This window comes from Chelonia mydas, chromosome 13, assembly GCF_015237465.2.
Source record: "Chelonia mydas isolate rCheMyd1 chromosome 13, rCheMyd1.pri.v2, whole genome shotgun sequence".
Lineage (NCBI taxonomy): Eukaryota > Metazoa > Chordata > Testudines > Cheloniidae > Chelonia > Chelonia mydas.
The window spans coordinates 40,061,051-40,073,318 of record NC_051253.2 but is presented as its reverse complement, the minus strand read 5'-3'; the positions used below and the strand labels follow the sequence as shown (position 1 = coordinate 40,073,318).

General features: G+C 53.4%; 2 gene segments (V, D, J or C); both read left to right on the top strand.

The window, feature by feature from the left end:
- Positions 1-5,600, top strand: part of LOC102932895 — a 489,191-nt gene extending 483,591 nt beyond the window's left edge. Inside the window, 4 exon segments of the C gene segment in view lie at positions 3,426-3,722; positions 4,020-4,346; positions 4,494-4,820; positions 5,154-5,600. Coding sequence covers positions 3,426-3,722; positions 4,020-4,346; positions 4,494-4,820; positions 5,154-5,494 — 1,292 coding nt within the window.
- Positions 5,601-9,330: 3,730 nt separating this feature from the next.
- LOC122462624 lies at positions 9,331-11,030 on the top strand. The segment is given in 3 exon segments: positions 9,331-9,346; positions 9,868-10,034; positions 10,376-11,030. Coding segments are annotated over 3 exon segments (267 nt in total).
- Positions 11,031-12,268: the final 1,238 nt, after the last annotated feature.

The window sequence follows — 12,268 nt, the reverse complement described above, 5'->3', positions numbered from 1 at the left end:
GGGGTCTAGTCAGAGCAGGGGTCTGGGAGCCAGGACTCCTGGGTTCTCTCCCCAGCTCTGGGAGGGGAGCAGGGTCTAGTAGGTTTGAACAGCTGGTCAGGATGCCAGGGCTTTGAGCAGGGGGTGGGACTAGGTACCTCCTGAGGTCCCTTCCAACCCTGATATTCTATGTTTCTATGATTGACTGTTGTGCTCTGTTCTCACCTACGAAGGGCAGTGGGGTACGCCCCCTGTGTGGACCCAAAACCAGGGCAGGGTGCAGAACATGGCTCCCCTGCAGAGCCTGGATATGCTGGGGAGGTCGGGATGGGTAACATAGGCAGCGCTGTGCCCCCCGCCCCCCACAGAGACAGGGGAACAGAGGTGCTTATCTCACACTCCACCTATAAGCTGGGATAATAGCTTTGAAAGAACTGTAGGGAGCGAGCCCAGGGCTGGGTTAGCAGGGCCTGCGGGTCTGGAGTGAGGGGCACCCGCAGAGCTGTGGGGGAGCCAGGGCTGGGCTCGCACGGTGCTGTGGGTCAGGAGTGAGGGGCACAGGCAAGACCGGCGGGGCAGGGCTGAGATATCAGGTAGCTTTAGGTCGGCATTGAGGGGCACTAGCAGAGCTGGGTGGGGGAGCCTAGGGCTGGGCTAGCAGGGGATGTGGGTCAGGAATGAGGGGCACCCACAGAGCTGTAGGAGGAACCCAAGGCTGAGATAACAGGGGGTTGCAGGTCAGGAGTGAAGAGCACCGGCAGGGCAGTGGGGCAGAGCGGGGCTGGCAGGGGCTGTGCGTTGGGAGTGAGAGGCACCAGCAGGTCTGGGGGGAGCCCAGGGCTGGGCTAGCAGGAGGCTGGGGGTCAGGACTCAGGGCCATTAGCAGACGTGGGGCACTCAGGGTTGGGGGGCTGAAACTAGAGGTTTGCGGGAACAGCTGAATTGTTTCTAAGGGACTTTTGTTGTCTCCTCTCTTTAGCCCAGTCGCAAATATTTGCAACCAAAAACTTTCTAAACTGAGGTATAAATTTCCCTTTGCATGTCCCTTGTCAGAGGTAAAACCCTGAACTCGCCGAGTGCAGGAACACGTCTCTCTGAGCCGTCCCAGCCTCCCTCCACCAGCTCTGTGCTCATGCTCCATGCTGAGAGCCGAGCGTGGGGAGTTCCCAGCACAGCTAGATGTCAGCTTGGCTGCCTGGGGCTGGACGTAACTGGCAGCCCCTCTTCGGGCAACAGCTCAGAGTTCAGGCTCCTAATTTGGCCTTTGAGTTGAGCTGGCTCCGTTTTTGCGGCGCACTCAGCTGGAGACACGTTGAGCTTCCTTTCCAGGGGGGATGAGCTCTGACGTCTCCGGCTAAAGCCCACCGGAGATGCAGACCCCGGTAACTGCTCCCCAAGGTGCCTCAAGTTTGGGCATCTAGAAAGTGAGGCCGCTGGAATTCTTGGGAGATTTCTCCTGTAGAGTTTAGGAAAGTGTCCAGCAAAATCTTCATCCAAATTGGTTAGAATATGAGTGTTTCTTGAGTGGGAATCTGGCTAGAAATGTCATGAGCGAGGGGGCGTGAAAACCAGTCGACTACTAGGTTTGGGGGAGGGAAGCTTTTTTACCCTAACCACAGAACTATCACCCTAAACCAAACCTTAAACCCAAATACTTAGACCCCCAACTCTGACCTAACTCCCTAACCAGGACCCTAACCCCAGTGTCCTAACCCCCGACAGATGCACCAACTCCTTAACCCCAACACCCTAATCTCGCCCTTTCCCTATAGTCCTATCCTCATCCTGAACCCCGGCTCTCTAGCCCCTACTCCCCAACTCTGACCCCCAACTCTGATCCTCTCGTCAAACCCAACCCCTAAGCCTAACGTCCCAACCTGATCCCCCCAACCCTGACTTTAGGCTGCTTAGGCTGCAATGGTCCTGGGTTCAGTAAAATCCTCATCCTTATTTCTCTGTAAAGCTTCTGGCGCGATGGGTCCCTGATCCTAGATTAGGTTTTCTAGACACTGTGATACAAGTACTAACGACCAATTATACCCCAAAACATAACCCCAGCTCTAACCCTAACCTCCCCACCTTGACCCTCTGAGCACTAGGGTTTCCATGTCTCCAGTTGGGTAACAAGCATCCCAGCATCAGAATTGAGAGTCATCGTGGCAAACTGGCCCCTTGGGATAGGACCCCAGAGTCTCACTCACTCCCTCTGGGAAATGGCAGCAGAACCGGTAGGAATCTGATGGTTGAATGGCTTCAAAATTGGCTAGAAATCTAATCACAACACATCAAATATTGAACTTGAGAGTGGAAAGGTATTTGACCCAAACCATTAAACCATAACCCTTAATTATAGCCCTTAACCCCAGCACCTAACCCTAACTGCTAACCCTTAATCCTCCTCCCCATGTATAATGATAACCCGAACTCTAACCCAAAGGGCTCAAATGTCCCGGGTTGATTTGGACAGTCCCAGTCTTTCCTATCAGTGTCTCAAGTGAGTTCCCAGGACTCTAATAACGTGTGTTTGAGTGACAGAATTGCTAATTGGCCACTAGGGACTGATGATGTTAGCAGTGAACCTAGGAGCCTAGTGAGAATATAACATTTAATATTCGTACCCAAGCTAAAATTGCTGGTCTAACATCTGCATGTCTCCAGCTGGAGACCGGAAGACCCAAACGTTTCTGGTACCACACTTCTTCTGAGAGCCCAGAAGTGTCCCCCAATTTCAGTTCCTTGGTCAAAAACTTGGGTTGTTTTCTAGCTGCAGACGCTGTGATTTCTCCAAGGAGAATTTCTCTGCCACTTTGGCACCTAATTCCCTTTGGTTCCTCCGGAAAAACCCGGTGCAAATAACTGGGAACAACCCTCCACTCTGGGAAATCAACCCATGTCCCTGCTGAACCGCGGCACCAGCACAATGCATCACCCAGTCCATAGAGCAGAGGTTGGGACACAGGACTCCTGGTTTCTGTACCTGGCTGTGCCACTGACCTGCTGTGACCAGGTCCCTTCCTCACTCTCTGCCTCAGTTTCCCCTCTGACCCTTCCTTTACCTTGCCTATTTGGCCTGTAAGTTCTTTGGGGTAGGGACTGTCTGTCATTGTGTCTCTCTGCAGCACCCGTGTAATGGGGCCCCCGATCACAGACAGGGTCTGTTTAGCACAAAGTGATTTGGGGGCCCTGATCCTGGTCACTCTGTGACACAACCTGGAAGATGGGGGGCAGCCTCTCTCAGGCACCCACTTACACACAGACAGTAACAAGACCTTGCAACAGTCTCACCACAAGCTGTCTGCTGTGCTGAATGGAGCAGAGTGGGGCTCCGTTAGGGGACGCTCTCCCCCGGCATTGAGTGCTGGGCCCAGTGCCACGCTAGGGTCCCCGTGCTGCATGGAGCGGGGTAGGGGCTGCGTCTCATGGCCTCGCTCTCTCTCCCTTTGCAGTTAGCCCCACGGCCCCGTCTGTCTTCCCCCTGACCTCCTGCACCGGCGACGACACCCCCCAGGTCACCTTCGGCTGCCTGGCCAAAGGATACTTCCCCGAGCCGGTCACCGTGACGTGGAGCCCAAGCGTCGCCTCCTCGGGCGTGAAGACCTATCCCTCCCTGCTGCAACCTTCCAGCGGCCTCTACACGCTCAGCAGCCAGGTCACCGTCCCGTCCAGCAGCTGGAAGTCTAACACCTATAGCTGCAACGTACAACACCAGCCCACCAGCTCCAGCATCTCCAAGGAAATCCCAAGTAGGGACAGCGCGGCGCAGCCCGGGGGGGGAAGGGGAGGGGCTGGGGTCTCTCAGGTCCCTGATCTGGTGACTGCGGCAGGGAGAGAGGATGGGAGCCTGCCAGCGCCGTGAGCCGAGGGAGTCGCTGTGGTGGGTGGATGGATGGAGAGAGAGAGACACCACACCGAGAGAAGTGATGGGTGCTGCAGTGCAGGGAAAGGAGCAGAGGGCTCCATAGGGGGCACCATGCTGCGGGGAGTGGGGGCGGCCCAGGAGGGGTCTGTACAACAACTAACCCCTGCCACCCTTCTTCCAGAGCCCCTCCCCATTGAACCCCATGCCCCCGAGGTGCATGTCCTCCACTCCTCCTGCACCAACCACCCAGGCACCATCCAGCTGGTGTGCTTCATCTCCGGCTTCTACCCCGAGCCTTTGACGGTGCAATGGCTGGTGAACGGTGAGCGTGGGCTACTTCAAAGTGACACCGACCTTGCCAAGAAGGACGCCGACGGCCACACCTTCAGCACCCGCAGCAATGCCAGTGTCTCCCAGGACGAGTGGCTGGAGGGCAAGACGTACACCTGCCAGGTGTACCACCCGGGCACCGGAAGCAAAAAGCAGGACCACGCCCGGAAGTGCAGAGGTGACACTGAGCAGGGCCAGGCTGCCTAGGAAGGGGAGGAGGACACCGGGCTGGGCTCGAGAGGGGAGAGAAGTGGGGAGGAGCCTGGGATGGGCTTGGGCAGGGGAAACCAGGCCTAGCCACTGACCTGGTCTCTCCTGTCCCCAGAAGAAACAACATCTCCCAGCAACATCCAGGTCTTCCTGGTGCCCCCGTCTCCTGCCGCCCTGTATGTGGCCCAGAGCCCCATGCTCACCTGCCTGGTGGTCAACCTGCCGAGCGACTCTGGCCTCCAGGTAGTCTGGTCCCGAGAGAAGCCAGGGTCCATTGTCCCTGATCCCCTGACCCTCACTGAGCAGTTCAACAGCAGCTTCACCGCCTCCAGCTCCATGCCCATCTTTACCCGCGACTGGGATGCCGGAGAGACCTTCACCTGCAAAGTGGAGCACTCAGAGCTGCCCTCGCCCCTCATCAAATCCATCTCCAAGAAGCCAGGTAAGAGGAGAGGAGGGTCCCTAAGGGGAGAGACTCCCCTATCCCCACCCCCAGCAGGGAGGGATGCTCCTTAAGGGGAAGCCCCAAATCCCAACAACCTGGGATCCCGGCCTTGGGTCCCTTTGCATCCCCATGTGAGATGAAGACCATCCTATCCCCCATCCTGCTCTCCGGGGCTACCAGCTCCCAGTCCCCAGCCCCTCCATCCTGGAGGAGAGAGGGGATGTTCCTACCCCCACACCCACACACACACACGCACATTCCTTCTCCCCGCGTGGCCCAGCTGAGTGATGTGCATGGCTCATCTGTGTCCTCCATCCCCATGCACCGAAGGCAGGCGCTCTGGCCCAGGCATCTACCTCCTGCGCCCCCACAACGATGAGCTGAGCAGCTCCGAAGACTCCGTCAGCCTCACCTGTCTGGTGCGGGGCTTCTTCCCCGAGGACATCTCAGTGCAGTGGATGAAGAACCACAAAGCCGACGAGAGCATGGAATACTTCACCACCCAGCCCATCAAGGACGGAGCTGGCGACTCGAACTTCTTCCTCTACAGCAAGCTGAAAGTCAACAAGGCCAGCTGGAACAGCGGGGACACCTACACCTGCATGGTCATCCACGAAGCCCTGCAGATGAAGTTCACCCAACGCAGCGTCAGCAAAGTCTCTGGTAAATGAAGACATCTCCTCCCAGCCCCACTGCTAGTATTGTCCAGTACAACTTCCTGTAAATAATCTCTGTGCCCGCAATGACAAATGAATAAACGGAACTAGTCTGAGCTCACCCCCAGGTCTCCTTGTTGTGGTGTCACTGGGTGAAATCTGCAGGTTGCCCAAGGTGGACGAGGTCCCAGGTTGCAGGCTGGGAGAAGCCGAGATGCTACAAGTCTGGGGATGCCAATTCCCAGATCCTGAATGGGTGGATACATATACACCATGGATGGATGGGTAGATCCATGGGTAGAGGCCTTGGAAGGAAGGATGGGTAGATGCCATGGAAGGAAGAATGGGAAGATACATGGGTAGATGCCATGGAAGAAAGGATGGGTAGATGCTCTGGAAAGAAGGATGTGTTGATGTCATGGAAGGAAGGATGGGTAGATATATGGTTAGATGTCATGGAAGGAAGGGTTGGTAGATATGTGGTTTGATGCCATAGAAAGAAGGATGGGAGTTACAGGGGTAGATGCTAGAGAAGGAAGGTCGGGTTGATGCCATAGAAGGAAGGATGGGTAGATATATGTTTAGATGCCATGGAAGGAAGGATTGGTAGATACATGGGTAGATGCCACAGAAGGAAGGATGGGTTGATACCATGGAAGGAAGCATTGGTAGATACATGGGTTGATGCCATAGAAGGAAGGATAAGTCGATACATGGTTAGATGCCATGGAAGGAAGGATGGGTAGATATATGGTTACATGCCATGGAAGGAAGGATTGGTAAATACACTGGTTGATGTCATGGAAGGAAGGATGGGTTGATGCCATAGGAAGGAAGGATGGGTAGATACATGGATACATACACACCACAGAAGCAGTGATGGAGAGAGGGATAGATGGACAGTTACACACATACATACTATAGAGCCCATATCCAAGCCCAGCTCAGTTAGAAGGCCAGGTGTTCAGAGAGATGTTTAGATGGATACATACATACTTGAGAGGGAAGGACTAATAGACCAACAGATATCACAGAGAGAGAGAGAGAGAGAGAGCGCGCTTATTATTTGGATTAAAGTAGTACCTCCACCCCCAACTCAGATAGGGTCCTGTTGGGCTGGGTATGGCACAGACACAGTGGGAGACAGTCCCTGTGTCAAAGGACTCACACCTAAATAGAGAAGCAGGGAGAAGAAACAAAGACACCAAGAGGGGAAGGGACATGCCCAAGGTCATGTCTGTTACTGAGCTAGAAACAGAACTCAGGTATTCTCAGAGTCCCACCCAGTCCCACTAGACTGCGCTGCACTGCGGGAATGATGGGTGGATGGTTCACAGGTGGGGTGCCAATGGATAAGTGGAAGTGGATGGGGATGGATGGATAAATCTATGGTGAAGGTAGGAGGGGTACCCATTCTGAAGGATGAAGGGAGGAATAAATGGATGGCCCTAGATGGACTGCGATAGATGGATGGCTAGAGATGGGGATGGGTGGGGACGGATGCATGTATAAATGAATGGATGGGTGGGTGCGTATGGTAGTGGATCAGTACCGATGGGGATGGATGGTGATAGGAAAATGAGAATGGATGGGGATGGATGGACGGATGGATGGATGGGATGGTACAGATGGTGAGTGATAGACAGATGAGGATGAATGGATGGGTGAATATGGCAATGGATGGATGAACGACTGTGTTAATGGAGACAAATGATGATGGATGGTTGGGGATGCATAATATATAAAGGGATGAGCGGAAGACAACAAAAATTATTAGGGGGCTGGAGCACATGACTTATGAGGAGAGGCTGAGGGAACTGGGATTGTTTAGTCTGCAGAAGAGAAGAGTGAGGCAGGATTTGATAGCTGCTTTCAACTCCCTGAAAGGGGGTTCCAAAGAGGATGGATCTCGACTGTTCTCAGTGGTAGCAGATGACAGAACAAGGAGTAATGGTCTCAAGTTGCAGTGGGGAGGTTTAGGTTGGATATTAGGAAAAACTTTTTCACTAGGAGGGTGGTGAAGCACTGTAATGGGTTACCTATGGAGGTGGTGGAATCTCCTTCCTTAGAAGTTTTTAAGGTCAGGCTTGACAAAGCCCTGGCTGGGATGATGTAGTTGGGGTTGGTCCTGATTTGAGCAGTGGGTTGGACTAGAACCTCCTGAGGTCCCTTCCAACCCTGAGATTCTATGATTCTATGATAGATAAGTGGATGGGGTTGCATGTATGGATGGAAGATATGGGTGAGTATGAATGGATGGATGGGTAGGGATGATGATGGAGATGGATGAATGGGGAGGTAGGAGAATGGATGGTATAGATCTATATGGATGGATGGAAGATATGGAGGATGGTTAGAGATGGGTGGGTAGGTGTATCAGTGGACGGCCAAGCCATCCCTGGCATCTCATTGAGGTGAGATCCTCTCTAGGCTATAACACATGCATACGGGGGAAGGGGAGATAGGACAACATGCAGCAAACACCGCACAGCAGGGATCAACTCCTGGGACTCCTGGGACTCAGTCCCCACAAAGTAGCAGCAGTAGTAGGGCTGTTATCTGGAGCAGACACTAAGCAGGGACTCACCTAAAGTCTCACTAGCTCTGGTGACATAGGGGGCCCAGGCAGTGGGGTGGGACAGATGATGCAGGTACCCCTATGGCCCCCCACATGAGCCCCGTTTCCTACCCAGCCCCTCACTCACACACCTTTCCCCCACCTCCATATGTGTATCAGCCCCAAAGGCTGGATGGGCGAGTGCAGGACTCAAATCCACCAGTGCCGAGCACAGAGCTCGCACCTGCATTAAAGAGTGGGTAGCCTGCAGCGGCAGTGGTAGGGCTGTTATCCTGGGGGCCGTGCAGGGGACACAGAGAAAGAGAGTGTGCGGGCTGGCTGAGAGAGAGCTCAGTCCAGTGCAGATGGACACACCTGTAACATGGCGTGACCCAGGGACCCTCCCACCTGGGCTGTCATGTTTCTACACACAGAGACACACGCAGAGACAAGCAGATTCATGCATCTGTTCTCCAGACATCTCTAGGGCAGGGGGATCAGTAGGGGGCACCATGCTTCAGGGAGCAGCATCTTTCATATCAGAGAGAAACGTTACATCCCATCCTTAAAATACTTGTGGCTCTGTTCATAAAAGAGATAGTGTTCAAAATCCCCACAGCCGAGGCAACTCCAGGTTGGCAAGAGAGCCCTGTATAAACAGGCCCAGAGGTGGCTGCGTTCCATCTGATGTGGCTTCTGGGTGTATAGTTACATTGGGATCAGGGTCATAGAGGCACACGTGTGAAATCCATCCATCCTGGTCTTTCGGGAGCTCCCCCACCATGGCAGCATCCCGGCACCTCACCCACCTCAGAGGGATCCTGAGCCACCTTTCTCAGGCAGAGAAACTAAGGCACAGAGAAATTCAACCCTCAGCCAGTGCCAGGATGTAGGGCCATGGCCACATGGGACAAGTGAGATGAGACCTGGGAGGCTCTGCATCCTTCATTTCATCACAGCAGGCAGGGGTGGGTGGATGGATGGAGAGGTGCATCTAGAGATGGATGGATGGATGGAGGTGTCTAGAGATGGACGGTGGAGGCATGGACAGACGGATGGAGGGAGGGAGGGAGGGGTGTGTGTAGGGATGATGCTTTTTGGTCATGGATGGATGGATGGATGTACCTAAAGATGGATGGCTGGAGGGGTGCATCTAGGGATGGTTGGATGGATGGAAGTGTCTAAGGATGGACTGATGGATCGATGGGTGGTTTGTGGTCATGGATGGAGTGGAGAGGCATAGATGGAGGGATGTCTAGGGATGGATTGATGGATGAATAGATGTTTTGTGATCATGGATGAATGGAGGGGTGAGTGAGTATGGATGGATGGATGGATGGAGGGATTTAGAGATGGATGGATGGTTTCTGGGGATGGATGGTTTGTGGTCATGTATGGATGGATCTATCTAATGAGGGATGCATGGAGGGATAGATAGATGGATGAGTGGAGGTGTCTAGGAATGGATTGATGGATGGATCAATGAGTGGTTTGTCATCATGGATGGATAGATATATCTAAAGATGGATGGGTGGAGAGATGGATGGATTGATGGATGGAGGTGTCTAGGGATGGATGGATGGATGGATGGTTTGTGGTCATCGATGAATGAAGGGGTGAATGGGGATGGGCGGATGGATGGATAAATCTAGAGATGGATGAATGGAAGGAGGGGTGTGTATCGGGATGGCATGATGGATGGTTTGTGGTCAGGGATGGATGGATGTATCCAGAGATAGATGAGTGGAGGGATGGAACGATGCATGGAGAAGGGGATAGGCGGGTTGGTGTTGGACGCACAGTCTGAGCTCTCTCTGTCACAGTGCCTGAGTTGGAGTTGATGTCTCTTTCTCTCCCCCAACAGAGGTGATCGTGTCAGGTGAGTTTTGCAGTGAGGACGGCGATGAGGAGCTTGACGGCCTCTGGGCCACCATCTCGGTCTTCATCACCCTCTTCCTTCTGAGCGTGTGCTACAGTGCCACCGTGACCCTGTTCAAGGTGAGAGAGAACGAACATAGGAACGAAGGAATGAATGAGTTTAGCACAGTGGAGGGCAGCTTGGAAGGGAAAGAAAGAACTGAAGAAGGAAATGATTTAGTTGGGGATCGGTCCTGCTTTGAGCAGGGGGTTGGACTAGATGACCTCCTGAGGTTCCTTCCAACCCTGATATTCTATGATTCTATGATTCTATGAAAGAGAAAGAAGAGTGGGTGAATAAGGCAGAGATGGAGTGAATGTGACACAGACATAAAAGCAGGAAGGGATGACAATGACAGACAGACTGAGCAGCTCCCCCAGTGCTTACCCTTCTCATCCCTGCTCTCTCTGCCCCCCTGCAGGTGAAGTGGCTTTTCTCCACTGTGGTGCAACTGAGGCGTGCAAGGGGCCCCGAATACAAGAACGTGATCCAGCGCGTGGTGTAGGGGAGGCTGCCCCCGTCCGCCCGGAGACAAGGGGCCGGGACTCCCGGCTCTATTGGTGACACCACCCTGAGTCCCACAGCTGCCCCCCACCACTGCTGTGCCTCTGGGAGACCCCCCTGGGGGAAGCGAGGAGCTCACCCCACATGGCCTAATCAGCACTTAGCCCCTGGGGACGCTGCCCTGCTGGGAGCTGGGCTGAGACCGGACAACTTGTACCATGCAGGGAACCAGCGCCCCTAGCAAGGAAACAACCTGAGTGCCACTTCCCACCTTCCTGAGCCCAACAGCCCCCTGCTCTGGGACTGGATCAGAGCCAGCAGCCCCTAGAGCAGAAAGGCTCCATGTCCCATTCCCCCACCCTGGGGCTAGATTGGAGCTGGTGCCCCTTAGTGGGTAAGGGCTCTGTGCCCCATTCCCTGTCCCCCTGAGCCAGCCAGCCCCCCACCTGGGGCTGGATCACAAGTGGCTTTGTCTCTGTTGCTCTGAATGTTGTGTATTTAGCTCCCGGCTCTTTTTTGTGACTTTTGTGGTTTGCACTGAGTGACCGTAAATAAATAAATATTCAATGCGGGCTCCTTGTCGTTCACAGCCTCCATCCCTGACTTTCAGGGGCCCCTGAGACCCTCCACTTTGTCATGGGGGAAGGGGTGCCACCGGGCATGGGGAATAGACTGAGTGGTGCCCTCTGAACTGACCCCAGTAGGAGATGGGGGGCCTAGCTACAAACCGAGAGACCTGGGACTTTGTCCCTCATCCTCTTCAGGCTGGGAGAGAGGATCAGCAAGGAGAGATCTCCAGGGCAGGAAAAAGTTACCACTAATAAGAAAAAGAAAAGAAAGAAAGAAGTGTATGGAGGGAGAGAGTTTGATTGATCAATTACTAGAACAAATTATTAAACAATCAATTTGTAAGCACCTAGAGGATAAGAGGGTGATAAGGTAGAGCCGGCAGGAATTTGTCAAGATTAAATCATGCCAAACCAACCTAATTTCCTTCATTGATAGGGTTACTGGCCTGGTGGATAGAGAGGAAGCAGTAGATGTGATATACCTTGATGTTAGTAAGGCTTTGACACAGTCCCACAGGATACTGTTGTAAGCAAACTAGGGCAATGTGGTCTAGATTAAATTATTGTGAGGTGGGTGCACAACTGATTGAAAGACCATTCTCAAAGAGTAGTTATCAACGGTTTTCTGTCAAGCTGGGAGGGCGTATCTAGTGGGAATCCCACAGGGGTCAGTCCTGGGTCAGGTATTATTCCATATTTTCTTTCGTGACTTGGATAATGGAGCGGAGACCATGCTCATAAAATCTGTAGATGACACCAAGCTAGCAAGGGTGGTGAGCTCTTTGGGGAACAGGATTCGAATTCAAAAGGACTGCACTTAGGAATGAAAAATTCAATGTACAACTACAAAATGGGGACAGACCAGCTAGATGATAGCACTGCTGCAAAGGTGCTGGGGGGTTAAGTGAATCAGAGACCAGACATGAGTCAACAATGTGATGCAGCTGCAAAAAAAGGCTAATATCATTGCGGGGGGAACAAAAGGGTCCTATGTAAGACACAGGTGGGAATTGCCCGGCTCTACTCAGCACTGTGACTGAGTGCCACGTGGAGTCCTGTGTCCAATTCTGGGCGCCATGTATGTCATAGTAGATATATCTACCAATGTGATCTATGCCATCATGAGCCAGCAATGCCCCTCTGCCATGTACATTGGCAAATCGGACAGTCTCTACGTAAAAAAATCAATGGGCACAAATCCGACAACAGGAACGGTAACATACAAAAGCCAGTGGGAGAAC